The sequence below is a fragment of the Nelumbo nucifera genome, chromosome 2 (assembly GCF_055504915.1).
Source record: "Nelumbo nucifera cultivar China Antique chromosome 2, China Antique-T2T, whole genome shotgun sequence".
In the NCBI taxonomy this organism is placed as follows: Eukaryota; Viridiplantae; Streptophyta; class Magnoliopsida; order Proteales; family Nelumbonaceae; genus Nelumbo; species Nelumbo nucifera.
In genome coordinates this window covers 25,135,376-25,157,979 of record NC_142650.1, presented here as the reverse complement: position 1 = coordinate 25,157,979, position 22,604 = coordinate 25,135,376, and the positions used below count along the sequence as shown (strand labels likewise).

The following is a 22,604-nucleotide window of genomic DNA, read 5'->3' as shown; positions in this document are numbered from 1 at the left end:
CTGAGGTGTGTTTTGGATGGTTTAGATGCTAGAATTAGGAAGCTGCATGAAAAAAAAAAAGATGGTTTTTCCTGCGTACTTTGCGGTCTACAAGGCATGTATTCTTGTATAGTGGAGCAGAACTCCCTGAATACTGCAGAATACAAGTAGGAAAAATGGATCCAACCGACTTTTCAATTGCTTCACTGCATATATGGCCTTTTAATCAGGTACCTAACATGGTGGCACAAGGTAAGCAGCGCAAATCATATACGAATCTCTGTTTGTTATGACCATTGGTGGCACTTTCTCGCCCGACAGAGTAAAATCACAACCAGCCCTCTAATATGTCGATACTAATTTCTTTTTTCGTATAAACAATTCAATCACATAGTTGACTTCACCAGGATCTAACATATTTACAGTTTTCGTATCTTCCCTCTTGCAGAAATGCCTGCCTGCTATCATCTGTAAGAAGCAAGTATCATAACTCTATCCAGATACTCGGGCAATATCTATACAAAATTACAAATCAACAAAATACATACAGGACGAAGGAACCTAGATAGGAAGATCAGCATACAGTAGCAGCTTTCAGGAGCCACCACCGGTTGGGAATAAGGTGTTGGTACGAGAATTAGGTAGCCAAAAAATGATTAATGGTGAAATTAACCAAGCAAGAATATTACATCTTTTGAAATTCAAACAATAGTTGGTAGGAAGCCAACTCTCTAGCGCATCAATAGGAGAGCATCCCGGGTGCGGCCAAGCAGGTTCAGTGCTGTGGCAGCAATGTGATGTCCACTCAGGCCTGCAAGTGCAAGTTGTTCTTTGGGGGATGCATGTTCTACGTAGTTGTCAGGTAAAACAATCGGTCGCCACTGGAAAGTTATTCAATGGAGATTAATAATGGAACATAAAAGCTGAACACAGTACTATGTTAAAAGGTATAACATGCATTACCAGTCAACTTATAGATACATGAAGCAATGTGTCTAACATGAAACATGTGTCCATTAGAAACTCCTTATAAGTAACCTAAAAAGTCCAGGCTTCTGGAAACAGGAGTGCAAGTCTTCTAGCTGGTATGTGTATTTTGTTTTGAATTTTGTCCAATGCAAGATTTTTATCTCAATTTCCCCATTCCTCTTCATTACAAAAGGGAGAACAATGCTGACATGGAAAAAGGAAAAGAACCATGGAAGAAGAAATCATGTTTCTTCAAATTCCTATACCAATGGCAATTTCATAAATTTTTGGTGTTTTCTAATCATCCCGGGTGCTGGAGTGCAACATCACTTTTTCATCCTATTTTGCAGGGGGTTCAAAACTTCGCTAGTTTTGAATGATTTCGGTACCATTAGATAGGTTTTTAGTTACCAATCCAATAAAGACCAAAATCTTGTAAATTCAATGCATATTGAAAGAGTTGTGGCCATTTTGGTGATATGTGCAAGTCAGTGATGGGACTAGAAAGTTTCTGATTTTTAGGTTTAGAGTTGTCATTTGTTAGGATTCATAATGAGTTATTAAGAGTTGTTTTAGGAATAAAGTCCATGTTTGAGTGTCCTAATAGGTTATAAGTCAGTAAACGGATAAAAGGAGATCAAAGTCCTTGAAAGCTAATTCGATATATAAAATTTTGGTTGAGTGATTCTGGTTGTCTCCAGGTCTCTTACTCATTTCCTCCTCTAAGCAGTCTCTGTAATATGTTCTAAACTTCTAATAGTAAGTTTTTTCTTTTTTAATATCATTCTTCCTATTTCCAAATTGATTCATTGCTGAAAGCTAATTTCCTGCTCATTTTTCAGTGGACACCAAGCTGTTTACTTGCTTCTCCATCTCAATTCTTCATCATTAATCACCCAAATTGTCTTCACCCTACAAAACCCTACCATCAGATCTGAAAGTGGTAGAACCCCCTACCTATCCATCATAATTGGGTCCCAGTTAAAGCAATCTATCATGCATGGAGTAAAAACATATCCAAGAGCTTGCTGGCTCCACCCCTACTTGGGGGTGGCCACGAGCCGAGCTCTTCACGAGCTACTCGAGCTCGGATGGCTCAGTTTCAACCGAGCTTTGAGCCGAGCTTGAGTCCAATTTATAGGCCCGTTTAATAATTGAGCCAAGCTCGAGCCTAATATAGCTCGGCTCGTGAGGCTCGCAAGCCAAGCTCGAATAGCTACATATACATATACATATACATATGTACATACATACATACATGCATATAATAATAATAATATTTTTATTTTTATAATATAATAATAACTACTTATTATAATTCTTAATTTTTTAAATATCAAATAAAAAATATTTTTATATATAATTTTTTTATTTTTATAGAACACTTTTTCTCAAGTCGAACTCGAGCTCGAGCCTTGTACTACCTTGGCAAGCTGAGCTCGAGCCTCGTACTATTCAGCTCGGCTCAGCTCGAATCCACCCCCTACTGTTCCTGAGAATGAATTTCACTTCCCCCTCGTGAATAATAGCTTCTAGTTTTTCTTATTTTTTAATGAACTATGACTAGAAAATGATTCCTTTAGCCACATGATGGGGGTTATCAATTGAAATTGGCTACATGAAAAGTACTTCTGGGGGGAACAACTCAACCATTTTGGGCTTCCCACTCATCTGTCATGTGCCAAAATCATGTAGAAGCAAGATTCATGCTTTTCATTCTTTCCCCTCCCTGACATACTTCCATGCTACTGTTGTTCTTAGATGAGTATATTAGAAAAATAGTATGAATGCCTTCATGCCTAATAAGGTCAGTTTTTGACTTCACCGTGGGTAGATAAAAAAGAGAAACTGCAAGGCTAACTTAAAGCAAAGTTCCTATAATACTTGTTCTCAACTGAAAACTATATTAAAAGAAAGACCATCCATAACCATCTTTAACTACCGTAAAAAAAACAACACTAAGGATAAGAACAATACCTTAATCCTCCCATCAAGTTGCCCATCAAGTGAGATGAACTGTGCAACATGGGAGCCAAATCCTCCAATAGAGCCTTCCTCAACAGTGATCAAAAAGGAATGGTCATGACAAAGTTGTCTGACAAGCTTGATGTCAAGGGGCTTGCAGAACCTTGCATCAGCAACAGTAACCTCAATGCCAAGGTTGGAAAGAAGAGATCGAGCCTTAAGGCAATTTTGGACCATCACACCATATCCAAGCAAAGCAACATCTTTACCCTCTGCAAGAACTCTCCCTTTTCCAATCTGCCACAGTCAAATCTAGTGTCAAGTTAGTGGTGTATGAGATACCACATGCAGAAAACCAAAACTAACACATTCATGATGTCATAATAATATTGAAGGAATGGGGTTCCTCTCTTATACCTATCAAAACCTCAGTTGTGTCACCTCCCCAAATTCAGGGAAACTTTGAATTGTTCAGTTCTCTGTGGATTCCTAACAACTGTTTGCTAATGCAACTAGATTTGGTAAACCCTCTTATAACCAGAATACTAAAGCTTTTGAATCCTCTGTTGGTGAGCAGGAAGGAATTGAATTGGAGAGTATGAGAGAATTTAGAGAAGAGGATTGTCTTTGAGAACTATTTCAAAGCAAGTGGTGACCATTGGATGCTTTGATGAAGAACGTAGAGGAGCTAGAGCCTTTTGGTTTTAAGGGGAGAGAGATACTTCCCATATCCAAGAAACCTGAAATTCAATCAGATCATGCATGCCTATAGACAGTAATAAACCAATAAATGCTGCTGAGTTACAGATAAAGGTTAAGAATTTGTTAAGCATAGCTTTGGAAATTGGTGGCCTTTTAAAGGTCCTAGGTGGAGTTAGCAGGTAGACAGGGCATAGAATTATCTAGACCAAAAGAATCTAAACAAGTTGCCGAGAAACCAAGTAAATCTTAAACCAAATCTAGAAGGAAAAAAGAGAGTGAGTTGAAGAAATTGTACTTAGGAATTGTTTATGAGAAGGCACAAGCAAACAGGATAGGCAAAAAAAATTGTAAAAGACCAATAGATATGGTTTTTCAAGAAAACAAGAACAAAATGATTCAGTGCTTCTACACCTAATGTTGTTAATTAGTTTTAGCTGTGATCCATCTAACATGAATCTAATGGTCCTTAATCAATTATCACATGCCGATACTTTTGAAATTTCGATAAGCATGACAGACCATTCAAAGTCTGAAGTCCGATAATAAGCACTCGCAGACCATTGAAGCATATGCAGGAAGTGAATTCCTAAATAAACGTTTATGCATATGGTATGAGAACACAAACTTTGGACTGAAAGATCCCACAGATTCTTCTTCGAGTAACATGGCACAATGAAGGGATCCAAACAGATTTTGTTTGTCACAGTTCTTCTGCACTTTTATTTTGTGATATTGATGGGAGTGCTAGGGCAGTACTTCTATATTGTACTTCAGTGTTCTTTTTATTAATGACGTTTTTTGATCAGTTATCAATCAAAGAAAATAGTAATAAATATCAAAGATAATTAATACTATATTAATGATAGGTAATAACAACAAGACATTAATTACCTCAAGGGGTATCCCAGTGCGCACAGGGCTGTTTATCCCAGCTATGGCACCTCTTGGATACCTGAAGCAAATAGGCCTTTCATCAATGTGAGCAGCAGTAGCCACCATGTGAACAAGTTCATCCTCATCTGATGGCGCCATAACGATCATGTTTGGCAAGCATGACATGAATGTAATATCGAATGCCCCACACTTAATTGGACCATCAGAACCCACAAGTCCTGCACTAGTTATTACAAACCTCACTGGGATACTCTGGCGATCCACATCATGGACAACCTAAGGAGAGCAAAAACAGAGAACAGTAGATCAGGGGGTGAAGATTTTTTAGTGTCAATGAATCACAGAGACTCAGCTCAAAGTGTCTGCATCAGTGAAAATCTTATGCATACATATCTGATGTCTGAGACAGTGCATATAGTCAATAGTAATATTAACTATTCCCTTTTTCTCTTTCTTCTTTCTGTTTTTTTCACTGCCTTAGCATTGGTGACTAATTGAAGATCAGAAAATTGAGGATTGGAGGTAGAAGTCCCTTAGGTAGCCTCCAAGATTCAAGGAGAATAAGCATCCTTCCAGATTGTACCCTTGAGAGATAGCATATACTGATTCTTTTTCAGGTCATTAAGCAACATAAATGCTCTTCTAAATTTTAATAGCACATGAACGAGAGAGAGAGACCTGATCATAAGCTCTCTGTAGGAAAGTGGAAGGTATTATACAGAACGGCTTCAATCCACCACATGACAATCCAGCAGAAAAGGTGACTGCATGTTGTTCAGCCATACCCACGTCAAAGAACTTCTCTGGAAATCTTTCATGAAATAGCTCAAAAGATGGCTCAATTTCCATTCCTGCATGAACGACCACAATTTCCTTGTCCCTTTCCATCTCCATGACCAAAGACTCCACAAAGAAGTCACTATATGTCCAGGACAGACTACTACCCACTGGTTTTGGGTAGAACTGCAAAGGATCCGAATTACAATAACCTGTTTGGTATAAGGATAGGAGGGGAGAAGAAAGAAAAACACAAATAATATCAGGTTAGTTTGCATTTTTTCTTTTCTTCCATTAAAAAGAAACAAGGCATGCAAGAGGACTGAGGCCATTTGTCCCTTGCATAGGGAAAAAGTGGAATTAGATTAGTATCCATCTATTTAAATGCAGGACTAATTAGCTCTTGGTTGGTGATAATAAAGGAGTTCAGGGAGATGGCTTTTGATGGTGTTGTTTTGAGTCATTCTAAAGCAATAGAAGGTTGCTTTTGCTTTCCCTTGATTTTATTTTTGTGGGGAGGCTTTATTTTTGGGGGAATTTATGCCCCTGTAAATGAAAATATACTTTACCCTTTCAAAAAAAAATGCAGCACAAATTAGATATTCTGGGTTAGACATCAACAATGTCTATTATAAGTTGATAATAATCTGAATGCCTAGACTGTAGGTTGGACTGCATTGAATGGTAGATCCTGACACCCTGCCATTGTGCCCCATTTGACCCCCACCCACCACCACCACCAATGACAATGACAACGAGATAACAGTATAGGTACATCATGATAAATAGGTAACCTTCATAGGTTCTTAGAGAAAATTGACTATGGAAAAATATTAATGGCAAAATATACACAGACCTTGTTGTTTGACCTCCATCTCACTCTTATGGTTATCTTCCATCCTCTGATTTTCCTCTGTGACAACATGAACCAGTACAGGTCCTGAAGAATCCAAAGAGGCCACCTCATTGAGAACACAGATTAGATCTTCAATGTTGTGGCCATCAACTGGGCCTATGTAATATAATCCAAGCTCTTCAAAGAGAGTTGATCCCAGGGGACCCATCATACCACGTGCATACTCATCAACTTTAGCTGCCAACTCATGCATGCCCCTACCAATTTTCTTGGTAACCCCCTGAAAACAATGTGCCCATGAATGTTATGACAATTGGAAGAAACAAATAAATAATAAATGGGATTTACACCATGATAGAAAACTTAGGATAAGGGAACAAGACAGCATATGTTGGTTAAGCACCGGAAAATACTGATTATAAGAGATAAATGTATGATTGTCCAGGAGATATTATAGCACTGATTACACACAGTATACAGGCATACACAAACTGCTTCAGAGGCCCACTCAAAAGGACCTAAGCATACACCCTTGCTAATTTTTCATTTGGACATCCAAAAATGAACAGTTGAATTGATCTAAGCATAATGCATCCTTTAGCTAGTAAGAAATTTTGGCAACTATTTAGAAAATATGAATAAACAAGAATGTGAATAAAACACATCAAATTTGCATGTTTCCCTCATAATAACTTAATCCAAGTTTTTTTTTTCTAATGGAAAGCATACCTTGGCAGCTTCTCTAAATTTCCTAAAGGATTTGCTGGACTGTAGCTTGCTTAGTGTACTAGAAAGAGCATTTATTGCTGTTTTTGGGCCTTCCTCTAGTTTTGGGTGTAAAGAGTTCCGGCTATCATTTAGTATCACTACCATATTGGAGTCCAAATACCCTGCATTGCTCATAGCCTCATAGATCTGACCAGCCATAATTGTCTCATTGCTTATAATTGTCACCACTCTGTCTCGCTTTCCTTTAATATCTCGTGCAACAGCCATTCCTAGGAGAGGGAGAAGAGAAAATAGATCAACTGAATAAGCTTTTCTTTTCTAGTTTTATACTCTTTATCAGTAATATTCTTTTTTCTAGTTTACAAAACATTTCTAGAATCACAATGTACTTGAAAAAAAAAATTGTAGCCCAGGGTAAACAAGCCATCAGCTTAGACATTTGAGTTAGACATTATATGTTAAGAGTCAAACAATCAGAGTCAGGTCAAACAACCCAAAACAGCCAATTTGTTATATTAATAGATATTATTCACATATTGAGTATCAGATGCATAAGAGAAATCCAGCTATATATGAAGTCTAGAAACTAAACTTCATAAAGATCATATAAGGAATAAAGAAGAAAGAACTGCCACTGCTGATTTTACACCACAGATGAAAAAGAATGTACAGGGGGAAGGGGGAATAAAATTTACCTAGCCCAGCAGAAACACTGTTGCATCCATGTCCAGCACCAAAAGGGTCGTATTCACTCTCAGAGCGAGAAGTAAACCCTGAAAGGCCATTCTTCTGTCTCAGTGTATGCATAAGGGACCGCCTTCCAGTGAGAATTTTGTGTGCATATGCCTATTCCATTGTAACAAGGAGTTAATTTTACAATAGATCAACTCTTTCTTGTATATATATAACTAGGTCAAAGGATGATCACTACACCCACTGGGACCCAAACAGATATAAGACAAAAAAGAAAGTTCAGGAGATAGAAAAATATGATAGCCTTGGAGTCACTATTTTGTAATATGCCTGCATAGCATTCCAGCGCTCTGCATGATATAAAGATTATTATAATCTAATCTGCACTTGAATTCTGATAGAATAAGGATTGGAGAAGTATTAGAAAGACTAGAAGAAGAAGTAGAACGAGAAGAGAGGAGAATAAAGAAGAAGAAGAATTCTCATTCGAACAAGAGAGATTAATCACCTCTCTAGTCGGCCAGGTTTAATTTATATGTTTCTATTCAAAAATAAAAAGACTCCTTTGTCCCTGCTTAAGTATGGGACACAACCACTAATAAAACATTAAACATCAGCAGCTTTAAACATAAATATAAAGACCAAAATACCCCTACACAGTCAACATTAACACTCCCCCTCAAGCTGGTGAGTATATATCATATAGTCCCAGCTTGTTACATATGTAGTCCACTCTCCCCCAACTCAACCCTTTGGTGAACAGGTCTGCCCATTGGTTTCTTGTGTTAACATGTGAAATATCTATCACTCCACTCAACACCTTCTCTCTCACAAAGTGACAGTCAACTTCTATATGCTTGGTTCTCTCATGAAACACCGGATTAGAAGAGATGTGGATTGCAACCTAATTGTCATAATAGAGCTTCACTGGAGTCTCAATAGAATATTCCATCTCCTGTAGAAGATTTCTCAGCCACATTAATTCACAAGTAGTATGTGCCATAGCTCTATATTCTACCTTTGCACTGCTTCTTGCCACAACTGTCTGTTTCTTACTTTTCTATGTCACCAGATTACCCCCAAGGAAAGTACAATAGCCTGTAGTGGATCTCTTGTCAGATATAGAGCCAGCCCAATCAACATTAATATATCCCTCTATTTCAAGTTTTCCTCCACTTCTATATATCAAGCCACAACCTCCCCCTTTAAATACCTTACAATCCTTAGAACTGCATCCTAATGTGGAACCCGAGGTTTTTGCATGAATTGACTCACCACACTAACTGCAAATGAAATATTTGGCCGAGTAATAGTTAGGTAGTTTAGTTTACCCACCAACCACCTGTACCTTCCAGGATTTTCAAACTCTTCACCCATATCACTGCTCAACTTAGTATTTGATTCCATAGGTGTTTCAACTGGTTTGACACCTAATAATCATGTTTCTTCCAACAAATCAAGAACATATTTCCTCTTACACAAATTAATACCATGCTTAGACCTTGCTACTTCTATCCCCAAGAAGTAATTTAGTTTACCAAGGTCCTTTGTCTGAAAGTGTTCCTGCAGAAAGATCTTCAACCTATCAATTCCCAATCTATCACTCCCGGTAATGACAATATCATCTACATATACCACCAATAAGATCTTTCCAGCCTGAGAGTCATAATTGAAGATTGAGTGATCAACCTAACACTGTTTCATACCAAACTTCTTTACCACCTCATTGAACCTACCAAACCACGCACATGGAGACTGTTTAAGTCCATAAATGGCCTTCTTTAGTCTACACACCTTACCATCCTCCCCCTGAGCAACAAACCTCGGTGGTTGCTCCATATAGACTTCCTCGAGTAGATCACCATGTAAGAAAGCATTCTTGATGTCAAGCTGAAAGAGAGGCCAATCATACATAGCAACTAGAGATATCACAACACGAATTGAACCATCTTAGCAATAGGAAAGGTCTCCGTATAGTCAATACCATATGTTTGGGAATACCCTTTGGCAACCAATCTAACTTTTAACCGCTCTACACTACCATCAGGTAAATACTTAATAGTGTATACCCACTTACAACCAACAACCTACTTACCAGGAGGAAGTGTGGTGAGGTCCCACGTATGATTATGAGTTAAGGCAAAGAGCTCTTCTTCCATTGCATGGCACCACCCTAGAGAGGCAAGGGATTCCTAGACATCCGTGGGAACAACAATAGAGGATAACAAGGAGACAAACTGGCGATGGGAAGCAAAAAGGTGAGTGAGAAACATAATTAGAAATAGGATGAAGAGTGCAACTGCGTTTACCTTTCCGCAAGGCAATGGGAAGATCAAGTTCAAAAATCGGAGTTGGAGCTGGTGTGAGAACAATTGCCGGATCTGTCGACGGTGATGGAGTTGGAGGAGGAGCCGGTACATGTTGGCGATGTGTATACACTTGACGAATAGGTGGTCGTTCAACAGGAAGTGGCACCGGAGGCAAAGATTTGGTCACAACTGGAACAAGAATGGGATCTGCAACTGGAACCGAAAGAGTAGGAGGTGGTGAGGAAGAAGAAACATCACCTGACCCCGAGAAATACGGAGTGGACTCAAAGAAAGTAACATTAGCGCACACAAAGGATCATCGAGAGTTAGGATTATAACACTTATACCCTTTCTGGGTCCGGGAATAGCCAAGGAAGACACACTTAATGGATCGTGCATCTAACTTGTCCCTTCCCGATTCTAGATTATGAACAAAACAAACACACCCAAAAACCCGAGGTGAAAGAGGAAACAGAGACAATTTAGGAAACAAAGTGGTGAAGGGAGAGTGACCTTCAAAGATGGCCATGGGCATCCGGTTAATCAAAAAACAAGATGCAAGTACAGCAACACTCCAAAAGGGTTTGGGTACATTCATATGATGCATAAGGGACTGAGTAGATTCCAAAAGATGACGGTTCTTTCTCTTAGCTACTCCATTTTGTTGTGGGGTGTAGGTACATGAAGTTTGATGGATAATGCCATGTTGTTCCAAATACTCCTGAAATGGTGTATAAAAGTATTCACAGCCATTATCAAAACGAAGAATTTTAATGTGTACACCAAATTGGTTGTGAATTTCAGCATAAAATTTTTGGAAAATGGTAAACAATTCATTCAAATCTTTCATCAGGTAAAGCCACGTTGGACCCCAAACATCTGAATGAACTAAAGAAAAATGACTCGACATACGATTATCAACCCTAGGACTAAAGGGAACACAATGATGTTTCCCCAGCTAACATGACTCACAATCCAAAATAGAAAGATGACACAACGACGGATCAAAAGACTTCAAAACTCTAAGTGATGGATGACCAAATCGATAATGCCACTAGAGAGGAGAAAGAGATGTTTAAAGAGTTGTTAATGCACTTCCACCACCATCAAGATAATATAGTCCACCGGCTTCATCCCCTCCACCAATCTTCATCCCCGTCTTGAGATCCTGAAAAACACACGAAGAAGGGTAAAAAGTGATAAAGCAATTAAGAGACTTGGTCAACTTACTAACAAACATAAGGTTAAAAAGAAACTTGGGGACATACAAACTAAGGATAAAGATAAAGGGTCTATGTTAACATTACCAACACCACAAATGGAGGAGTGGAACCATTAGCAAGGGTAACAGAGTGTGATGTTGGGCATTGAGAGAGGGAGGAAAACACACCTGGAGTTCCAGTCATGTGATCAGAGGCTCCAGAGTCAATAATCCAGGGATTGGGTTTGGATGCCAGACAAGCCATACCTGAGTGTGCAAGAGTGGTTGTATTCTGTTGAGATGTGGCCTGAACAAACCTCTCATACTCATCTCGTGGAACACTCATCATCTCCTTCCCAGTAACATCTGTGGATATAGAGGGCATTTGATTAGTTGGATGGCTCTCCTGTCTGGAACTACTATCACTGGTCACCGCATGATTTGCCCAAGTTGAAGGTGTACCATGCAAATCATAACAATAATTGATGGTATGTCCATCTATACCATAGTGTGTACATCTTCTTGGACTAGAATTGCGTCCTCTACCACGAACTCCCCCTAAATCTCGACCTCCAGTACGTCCACCACCACGACTATACATAGGTCCACCACCACCACTACGACCATACACCGGTCCACTGCTACCACTACAGCTAGATTGAGCTCCCCGAGCTCCGCCTCTAACACCACGGCCTCTTGATACTGCAAAGGCTAACCTATCAGAGTTGCTAGAATTCTCGGTAGATCCAATAGAAATCCTCCGAAACCGAGAAAACACCTCTTCTAAGGAAGGAAGAGTTGATCCTCCTAGTATCTATGCCTATACTGGTTCATATTCAGATTTCAGCCCTATCAAAAATCTGGTCACATCTAGTTGTTCCCTCTATTGTTGCTGAATTTTAACATCAGAGGTGAGGGGGTGATACACATTCAGCTCATTGCGAAGGTTTCTCATGCTAGCATAGTACTCCTCAAGACTTTGATTACCCTGTTGCAGATTAAAGTATTCCTGATAAAGCTAATATACTCTAGTTGTGTTGTCTTGTCCTGAATACAGTTTCTTAGCATGGTCCCAAACTTCTTTGGTTGTATCAAGAAACAAGAAATTCATACTAATCTTGGGTTCCATATTATTCCATAACCAAGTTATAATTTGTGCATCTTCTTGTTCCCAATCACCATACTCATGAGACTCAATAGAGGGTTTTTCTTCCCTTATATGCTTCACTTTCTTCTTTGCTTTAAGAAAGACTTCTACAGATTTCGCCCAAGGCACATGTTTTCTCCATTCAACTTGATAGAAGTGACCTGAACATTCAGGTAGTCGGTGGGAACCATCACACTAGTTTTACTTTCACTGTTGTTTCCCATGGCTATAAAAAAAAGGAAAAAAAAATCTTATTTCACCTCTCACCACACTGCACACTATACCGCATTACACTCAGCACCACTTGTTGCTGAATTCTTCACTTTCCACACCACAACCCTACTACACAACTACCTGAAAACTCACCACACTACTCGAAACTCACTCACCCTTCGAACCACACTGAAATCTACACAAACCCTAACACACAACAACCTGAGTTTTCACCACACGACTTGGAACACATCAACCATTTAATTCACACGGAAAAACTGCACAAAATCACTTACCTAATCACCAGAAAATCAAGCTGCACTCGACACTCCATTGCATCACTTGAAACAGCACTCTTCTCTCCATCGATTAGGGGAGGCTTCCTACAAACCACTGCAAACACCCACGAACTTGCTGACCAAAGGCATAGAAACCTCCAAGGGAAGAGGGCGATCACTCCTTTTCAGCCCCTTTCCTTATCTCCAACTAATGACAAAGAAAGAATTAAAAAAACCCAAGGCTGGATGCGTGAAAATCAGAATTCTAGGCAGATTTGATTTTATCACAGTTGCTCTCATACCATATTATAATCTAATCTGAATTCTGTTAGAATAAGGATTGGAGAAGTAATAGAAAGACTAGAAGAAGAAGTAGAAGGAGAAGAGAGGAGAATAGAGAAGAAGAAGAATTCTGGTTCGAACAAGAGAGATTAATCACCTCTCTAGTCGGCCAAGTTTAATTTATATGTTTCTATTCAAAAATAAAAAGACTCCTTTGCTCCTATTTAAGTATGGGACAGCCACTAATAAAGCATTACACATCAGCAGCTTTAAACATAAATATAAAGACCAAAATACCCCTACACAGTCAACATTAACAAAGATGAACAATCCTAATAGCTCAATTAGCTGGAAACCTCTTGATTCTAGGATATTAACTTGACCTAAAAAAATATATATTTTTGTCCATCCAATTAACCAAGAGATATTTCCATACGCATTAAGGTAATGGGAACTGGTCTATAAAAAGAAGAGAACATTTTTCAAAACATAGGAACTATCTAATTGACATAATTTCTAGTCTTCCTACAATCAAAAGCTGGCTCATAGATCAGACCATTTAGATCAAAGAGCATATTTAGCACATTTAGCAGAGAAAACCTGTGGTCATTGTAAATAACAATTCATAGGCTATTACTTTGCTTTATCAAGAACAACTTATCTATCTCAGAAGGGTGGAAATATATAAAATCTGCAATAACCTGTTCGCCTACATCCCACAGTATCTTATCCATAGGGGCATGAAAAACATGGTGTACAGCAACTGTCAGATCCACTGCAGCTAAACTGGCTTTGAAGGATCTCCGTGTTTTTGACATTATAAAAGATAACTCTGAACGAATCTCATCAGCTAATTGTTTCAGCTCCTGCATCAGAACCCATTTGGAATGAGGATAAAAGTTGAGCTTTTAGATGGCTTGCAATATATTCTATACAAAAATGTAATAATTTATACCTTGTGAGACAAATGCTTCAAGTGAATTGGCGTTTCAACCATATCTAGTATAGGTGTTGGAGACTTCTCCCAAAAAAAATCACCAACGTCAGGTAGAGCATTTACACAACATACAAATGCCTGCATCAAGATAGATCAGATACTACTTCCATTATAAAAACATTGGATCCATAAGAACATTCAACCATGTTGCATTCAACTATCAAGATTAGACAACTTGCATGTATAGCAGACACATAGAGTGGAATTGCATGAATCATCACATCAGACTGCAGTTTGGTGATGCAGACTTCACTTGACAATTAACACAATAGCATGCTTTGGTGAATAAAATTGGTTAATGCCAAGAATCATGAAATTAGGACCTATGGTAACTGGATCTACTTGAGAACTCTACGTGATATCTTATTTTCTAGGGTAAATTACAAGGACCCCCCTGTACTATGGGGTCACTGACAAAGACCCCCTGCACTTTTTTTTTTGTGACAATGCCCCCCTGAACTTTGACTGTTAGACAAAGACCCCCCACCGTTAATGTTCCATCAGTTAATATTGAAAAAAATTCTCATTTAACTGTTTAAATTTTTTTAAATCCCTAATTTACCCTTGCCTTAATTATTTGAACGGTGAGAAAAAATCACCTGACATACCTGTGAAAATCTGGTAACACTACCGATAAGGTTTGCTTGTGATAACCTTGGTCATTCACCGTCCAACCATCCACCGATAAGGGTTGGACAGAGACCAATCCGCCGAACATCGGATTCTACTACAATCCCACCCAGATGGGTCTCTGTCGACAGTCCATGGATGAATTCTTCAGGCAAAATCTTTTTTCAAAGCTCAAGCAGTCCAAGCAGCTTCAATGGGGGACCCAGAATCAAACACAGAGGAATGGAGAGATCCTACTCTGCAAACGTCAGGGTTCCTCCTGTTCTTAATGTTCCAGTCTGTTCGCTTTGAGGCTGATAAAAGTCAGGCTCCATATTCAGATTCAGTCAATTATGTTGCTTGTTTTTCTACTGCTGTCAATGGTAGTTTAAGAATTCCCTTTTTGAAGCAAGGCAGCATACGACTTTACCAGGAGCGTGCAGGTTGCAGGGATCAACTGAGACTGATCTAAACCGTCATGGACACCCAGACACAGCAGCAAACAGAGAGAGTTCCCCGGCCTTCTCCCGGTGGTGGAGAAAGAAGCACATTGTTCTATGGGGTCAAGTCCATTGCACAAGGCCAATTTGCACAAAAGCATCATAAATTGAAAAATCCATTGCACATTGTTGTAGCTCAGTCGCTGTTGTTAAAAGGGTCAAGTCCCATCAAATGATTAGATTTCAGCATCAAGGAATCCTGTCCTCTTTAACTAGCTTCATAATATTGACGTTTTTATCAGTAGTTTTCATTAATTAAGGTCACATTTGGTCACACGTTGGAATGTTTCTGGTGTTCCAATGAACAGAATGATTCTTTCTTTAACGTGTTTTTAATAATGAAGTGGCTAATTGAACTTTCAGGAGAGGAAATGGAGCAACTAGCACACTGGTGCCCAACAGAGGAGTTCAATATAAAAGAACAAAAGAAACAGAATCGAATTGATTACTTAGTCCTCTCTTCCAATATTTATCTGTTCAATAAGAAAACCGAAAGACCTTTTCTCCATTCCCTGGGCGTACAATTCAATTATGTTAATGAACTCTACCTCCTTCCTGGAGAGAAGGAAAGGCTCTGAAGTGGGTGACCAGCCATCCATGCCTCACATCTTTGAGAAGATCTTTAACTTCCAGTTATGTGATATTATGTGATATGTTTGCATTGAAAGAAGAATACTACAAATGGAATTGAAACAAGAGGCTTACTGGAGTCAGTAATGCTTGAGAGAGAGAGAGACCATGGTTTCTCTTTCTATGGTTCTGCACTTCTGCTGTCTCTCATTTTGCTTACCTCCGCCTCAGCTTCCACTCAAGACTCTGGCACTTCACCAGTGCATTCAACTTGTGACAACCTCATTGAACTCTATGATCAACAAAAACCCAAGTGCATCTGCCTCTTGCTCAATGACAGTTCTACAATGAGCTCTTTTCCTCTGAAGAAGAAGCTTGACTGCATATGTCAAATCTCTGCATCTTTGAAGTTAATCTTTGTACCTGCCCATCTACCATTATTAGAAAAGTAACATCATTCTTCATCCCAAAGCCCACCAAGGCCCTAAAGCTTATTAAAAAAGACCAGGGACCCACCACTTCAATGTATTTGTCGATTGAGAATTCGCTGTGCTTTAGCAACTGTTGTTTAATGAAGTTTCTTAATGGTTACAAAACCAAAGGTCAGAAAAAAAAAAAGTATGACAAAGAGGAGAAGAAATAGACGATTGAATGCAATCAGACCAACACTGGTGAGTAGTTTAAGAATTATTGGATTGGATCGATAATTCAAGAGAAAAGGGCAATGAAAAGAAAATGCAGAAAGTCTTGATGGGCATTTTGGTAATTTAACACATTCCGTTATCTGACTTAACGGCTAGGGGGGGTCTTTGTCTAACGGCCAAAGTTCAGGGGAGCCTTTTTCACAAAAGAAAGTGCAGGGGGTCTTTGTGGTCAGGGGGGTCTTTGTAATTTACCCTATTTTCTAATTCAAAATCTGTTTAGATGCCAATTTCTGTGTTTTACTGTGTAGCATGAAAAATATTCAATCAAATTATGGCTATTTCAACATTTTGATCAAGTCCATGATAGATTAATATTTTGTTTAGCAAGCCTTCTTAGTCTTTGTGGAGTTTCCTACTTGACTCTTTATGTGTTTGTTTATTTCCAGCCTCTAAGTTTAAATAATAGCTAGTATTTGACTGCTTGCTATTGGGTCTTTCTACTAGTTGCTAAATCCTTCAGGAAGCCTCATTTGGATTCCAAATAATACCCAGTTCACAAAAATGCAAAATTTAGGACAGCAGGATTTCTATTTTCTAGTTTGAAGAATCAGACAAGTACTCTATCCATATCAATACCTCTATGCCTCTACTTTTTGAAAATAGACATGTAATAGAAGAATAGTTTCACAACATCCCATCCTGCTAATAGCTGTCAGCCTGTCACTCACTGAGGTGTAACTACTATCTGTTCTAGGTGGCCTTACTACATAAAATGAGGCTTCAAGATAGTGGGGCTCTACACCTCTACACTCAAGATCCTTTTAAAATAATGATATTAGCTTGCAGATCCCCCACCCCCCAGTTCTTATCTTTTTATTCAATTTGATTTTGTTCGTGTTGGCAACAGTAAATTTCAAAACCCATATGTACAGCCCAAATAATTCTTTTCCCCCCTCAATGTGATACTCTGCCACCATATCTACTTCTCCATCAAACTTCATGTCAATCCGTGTTCCATCCCAAACAACAATAAAATTAAAACTTCCTAAACCTTACTCAAACCCATGCATGCAAAACTATATTCAGAATTTACCTGTAACAGCCAGAATCTTTCATCCTCACTTAAAGCTTACTGTCTGACAACATTTCGGTGTCTAGACTTCTGTTCATCATAAAGTGAGCTGCTAAATATCAAAATCTCTTTGTAGTTCATAATATGGAATTCAAACGTGCTTGTCAAGCCTAGTATTCAGCAGTAAACCACAAAAAATAGTCACCAACAAAATAATAGTTTACTTCAAACAGGTCAAAATAGAGGTGAAAGAATGAAAAGAAAAATATCTGAACCTAGCTGTGTTTCGGTAAGGTGTCAGGATTTGGAACCACCATGTTGAGAATCCATCCAAAATGCTCACTTAGACTAATCCAAATAATACCAGACTCAGTATGTCAGGACCCAAGGATACCAAGTCATAGGGATTTTAAACCCAATTGTAGAGAGAAGAGTTCTGCTGAGGACTCATATAAAATGATAATTTTGGCAGGATGCAGAAATAAGTAATTAAATCCCATTTAGCATTCAGGATACACTCATTTTATTAGAGTATGAGCTCGGTTTCGAAGCTCTTTTGAAACATACAAACATGCATGCACACATCTATTAGATGTATAGAGGGCGTGTCTCTCAATAACAAACCTCAACAACACAATCCCTGCTCCATAATCAGAATTACATGACTTCAACTTAATTAACAAATTGGAAAACGAAAGAAAGGACTATAACTTGTAAGAATACATCCATAATCCCATGAATGTTACATAAGAATAATCAGAACTACAGAATTGTTTCAGCTTCAATGGTAAGTACATAATTACAAGTATCAAATAAATTAAACAAAAACGTCGATTGAGGATATACCTTAGAAGAATTCGTGGAAGAAGAACCCAAATTCAGGCTCATCCTGAGAAATTCCCTTCTCCAAGGACTGCAAAACCTCGAGAACTCCATTTTTGTAGGTGAAACTCGAATTTGTCCATGGACAAGAGCACCAATTCGAGATGGGCACTGAGCAGAAGCAGTACCCATCATTAAGACCAGAAACCCAACTCCACAAAATCACTCAATTGCAACAAAGCCCACCAAAAATTAAGGCGAAACCAACGGACAGAGACTCAGCGGTATGGCAACAAAAACACTCGCATCTATCAACGAAACAGACACCGAATAGCCATAACAAATCTCCCAATATAACAGAGACAAAACGGCCAAAAAGAAGTTAGAGAAATAGAACCCACTCAAGCAAAAAAGTATAAATCCAACAACTAATCCTGCGTTTTGAGTTTTGGTGCAAAATCAAAATTTCACGACTAACCAGTGAAATCGACTACCAGCAGAGCAGACAGAAACAAGCGCAGAAACATGTATGTTGGTAATCACATGCCCACTGGTAATTGGTCCCTTCGAGATTACGGATTTAGAGATTATTAGGATTATATACATATATAAAAAAGTAAAAGTGGTGTCGTGGTGTAGTTGGTTATCACGTCAGTCTAACACACTGAAGGTCTCCGGTTCGAATCCGGGCGACGCCAAAGCCAATTTTTTCATTTCTGCCCTTTTTATGGAATCAGCATGTGATGAGCTAAAAGAAAATCCAATGGATGGGTAATGGGTTCAATCAAAGTTTTCAAACCGTCCTTGACTTGGACGGTCGGACCGTTAGACCAGGAGTTATCTAGCAATGGGTTCCATTTTATTCTAAATTTGTTCTTTGGCCAAAAACAATTGACTTGGTCAACAATTGATTGACTCAAACAGTTGATTCAGATAACAGTTTTTTATCTCTTTTTTATTTTAATTGTTATTTTTTTTAATTTAAAATGAATCATCTATTCGAATTGGACAGTTGAACCACTGACCCAAAAAGGAGTGATGAAAGTGGTTTTGGTTCCATATCGGTTTTTAAAACATTGGGTTCAATCTTCAATGGACTCCTCCTAACCCAAATGAAATAAATATTATTAATTTTGATTCATCAAAAAGAGCTAATGGCAATTGCACTTATGGTTATATATGATATAGCCAAAATTTTCAAGGGTGAAACTTTAAAAGTTAGATCTGGTTCAATTAGAAAAACCACTATTACGCTAGCTGAGATGAAAGCAAGTCTCCAAGCCCACATGATAGCGAAGGAATTGGAAGCAAAGCAAGCATTAATTGAAGGTGATTCGAAGACCTCTATAGAATTACTTCAAGGAATGGGAAACTCTTCATGGAGATGCCAATCGATCAAGGAGAAGTACAAGAAAGCCATTAGGGAAACCAATCTCAACAACACCTACAATCACATTCACAAAGAGGGGAACCAGGCAGTACACTGGATCAGCAGCAAAGGTCATAATAGAAGAATAGATTCAATGGAAACTTCCTCTTGGGAGCTATATTGCATTCTATTAGCTGATATAGCTGGTAATGCTTTTCCTATGTTGTGTTTCTATTGTATTAGTCATGATTAGATTTTGGGCAAAGGAAGATTATCTTAAGATTTATATTCGTGAACCTTTTGATGAAATAAAGATTTTTTTTTTATTTAGATTGTTTAAGTTGACAATGAATTTTGTTTAAGGATGGGAACCATCTATGGTATCAGTATGGATGAACTTTTTGTTCTTGTCATTTTTATAGTGAAGGTTTGTTGATAAGTCAAGGTTTAAAATATTGATACGTCAGTAGAGATGTATCGGGCAGTATTGATAGTTTTTTTTTTTAAATCTGATTCAAAGGGGTCGATTTAAGGTCCGTTCACCCCTGAATCAGTCAAAATCCCAAAACACCCCCTGGAGGGATGTATCGGAAAACCCCCAATACGATACATATGACTGATACATATCAAAATTTTAAACCTTAGTACAAGCAATTCGCCCTGTTCTTAAGTTTTGATCCAATAATTATATCACCATCTAAAACTATTTCCGCTCATGTTTAATCCGTAACGGTAGAGATGGTTTTGGCAGCTTTAGTTGTATATGAGAGAATACCAAAATATTGCAGTCAACGTTACAGATAGGAGCCTAGAAGCATACCAAAGCCAAACAATGGTAAGTTGAAAGCAATTGTTATGTTGGTGCCTTAATTCTAATTGTGAATCCGCTTCATGATCTAATTTAAATAAAGTTGAGACAAACCAAAAGGCAAAATTTCGTAATAATATATTGTAGAAGTAAAGATATTAACTCACAATATTGAGGTCGTTGCACTTGGGACTCACAAGTTATCCCGAATCGAAAGTAGGCAGGAATTGCTACTCATATTGATTTGCAGGTTGGATTCGCATGTGGAACTTACAAATCCCAGAATTGTAGTACTCTAGTAACGAATTTTGCGAGACTCATGAAATCCATTACTTAGCAATTTTGTACTGGGGCTGACCTATAAAATGGCCTTGTATTTTTCACAAGAAGTAATCTTGTATCTTGAGTGCCAAAAAAAGAGTCCGTGGGTGTGGGAGATATAGAGAGTAGGAAATGCTTTGTATTATTCTATTTTACATTTTTCTTCCTATTTCTCTACTTTCCATTCATTTTTCTTGTTATTGGGTTTGTTAGCATCACATAAACCCTGGAGATAAAAACTAAGGATATATTGGCAAAATGAAGCAACAAACAGGAGAAAATTTAGAAACAAACAAGGAATATAATAAAAGGTTTTGATCCAATTTCCACTATTGGAAATTCTCAATTACTCCGGTGATTATAGAAGAGGAAACTATGGACGATGACCAAGTTCTCAGCAACAAGTTTCAAAGAAGGATATAGGGGAGAAGGTTGCTTCATCGATTCATGGTTTGGATGATAAACCCTAGTGGAACCAATTTTACATCATGTTGAAACGATGCAAGTTGACAATGCAATTATCAGGGATGAAGTTATTATGATTGATGCTTGAAAAAGTGAATAAGGCAAAGAAAATAAGAAAGATGTAGTTAAGAAGCATATTAAAAGAAAAAAAAAAAAAAGCAATGGAGATGAAACAAGGGTGTTGTCAATGTTGATAGTGCAATGTGTTCAATTGGAACAATTGGTTGTTAGATCGGGGTTCAGGTTTTGAGAAACCAAGTGAAACTTATATCATCGGGAGATGTTCCTCAATACATGTCGGTAAGGGTGTCAATGGACCGATTTTGGATTGGACCCCATCTAGTTCAAAATCAATTTCGATGAATTGGACGGACCAATAAGACATATTGGATTTGACCAATCCAGTCTAAAATATTTATTAGATTGGATTGGACCTGGTTCGCCCATAACAAATTTATATTGGATTAGGTTGGATTAAGCCAATATCTGGTCCATTGATATAAGATAAGAATATATGTGTCAATGGACCGGGTTTGGATTGAAACCAATCTAAATCAAAATGAATTTGAACAAAGTGGACGATCCAGACATTGCATTGGGCCGGTCCTAATTGGTTCAAAAAATTCATTGGATTGAATTGGACATGGTCCATTTATAATGGACTCACATTGGACTGGATTGGATTGGACCAAATCCAGTCCAATTGACAACCCTACATGGCGGGATGTGTTGTGGGACTTTGTGGGAAACTATCTTGTGGGGGACTGATCTCAACTCATGATCGGGATGGGTTAAATTCAATTAGGCAGATGGTGTGGTAAGTCCAATGGTATGAGTGGAAATTGAGATGATATGGCTAGGCGGATCCGTGCATATGCCGCTATGGGAAATTGCCCCATAGAGATTTGAAAATTTGTAAATTTTTTTTTCATATTTTCCTCCACTCAAATAAAACAATAAGGAGTCAATTTATTTACGGAGAAGTATGGACAGGCCCAATGCAGATTTCTGATTTCCACTGCAGAATTATATAAACATTCAAAATGGCAACAACCCACGCTCTATGCACCAACGCTCGCCCGTAAATTGGCATCAATTCCGAGCTGGCACCTACCCCAACTGTGCCTATAAATTCTGACCCTGGGCTGAACCGTCTTTCTCCCATTTATTTATTTATTTATTTATTTTTATTTATGACCCTGGGCTGGCACTACTTACAAGCATTATTCCTGAAAACTAATGGGGTAATTCAAACCATTTATTCTCTTTTCAAATTTAGGGTTGGAGTTAGGTTGTTAATGGATCGAAGACTGGCCCAACCCAACCTAATCAAATATGAGTCCATTACAGATGGACCAGGTCCAATCCTGTCCAATAAATACTTTGGACCATTAAGTTGGACTTGTCCAATTCAATATGTCTTAATTGGACCA

At 38.3% G+C, this 22,604-nt stretch overlaps 1 protein-coding gene and 1 non-coding gene across 9 annotated transcripts; one reads left to right on the top strand and one right to left on the bottom strand.

Annotated features, from left to right (window-relative positions):
• Positions 1–325: 325 nt before the first annotated feature.
• On the bottom strand, positions 326–18,778 carry DXPS3 (1-deoxy-D-xylulose 5-phosphate synthase 3). 8 transcript variants are annotated; one of them, XM_088898034.1, is made up of 13 exons: positions 18,233–18,368; positions 15,806–16,093; positions 15,031–15,243; positions 14,600–14,914; positions 13,950–14,069; positions 13,696–13,860; positions 7,567–7,717; positions 6,872–7,140; positions 6,143–6,422; positions 5,188–5,498; positions 4,507–4,785; positions 2,926–3,210; positions 326–860 (listed from the first exon to the last, which is right to left on the bottom strand). In XM_088898034.1, exons 5-13 carry the CDS (start codon positions 13,989–13,991, stop codon positions 711–713), a joined length of 1,932 nt encoding a protein of 643 aa, XP_088754160.1. In that variant the 5' UTR covers positions 13,992–14,069; positions 14,600–14,914; positions 15,031–15,243; positions 15,806–16,093; positions 18,233–18,368; the 3' UTR covers positions 326–710. The 8 variants fall into 8 exon arrangements, 7 of the variants coding, with proteins under 7 accessions (XP_088754160.1, XP_010254312.1, XP_088754161.1 ...); XM_010256010.2 differs by having other exon boundaries at positions 14,600–15,243; positions 15,806–16,101; positions 18,233–18,364; XM_088898035.1 differs by lacking the exons at positions 14,600–14,914; positions 15,031–15,243; positions 15,806–16,093 and adding an exon at positions 17,408–17,556 and having other exon boundaries at positions 18,233–18,765.
• Positions 18,779–18,832: 54 nt separating this feature from the next.
• TRNAV-AAC (transfer RNA valine (anticodon AAC)) lies at positions 18,833–18,906 on the top strand. The gene has a single exon. It is a non-coding gene; the product is annotated as a tRNA-Val (tRNA).
• Positions 18,907–22,604: the final 3,698 nt, after the last annotated feature.

What these genes read in the sequence shown, in the direction of transcription:
- DXPS3 (XM_010256007.2), bottom strand. Translation starts at nt 18,403, where the DNA reads ATGATGGGTACTGCTTCTGCTCAGTGCCCATCTCGAATTGGTGCTCTT. An exon ending in AATTTAGAGAAGCTGCCAAG is followed by an intron (nt 6,423 to 6,871) that starts GTATGCTTTCCA and finishes CATTGTTTTCAG; the next exon opens with GGGGTTACCAAGAAAATTGG. An exon ending in GCACTGGGATACCCCTTGAG is followed by an intron (nt 3,211 to 4,506) that starts GTAATTAATGTC and finishes TGACTGTGGCAG; the next exon opens with ATTGGAAAAGGGAGAGTTCT.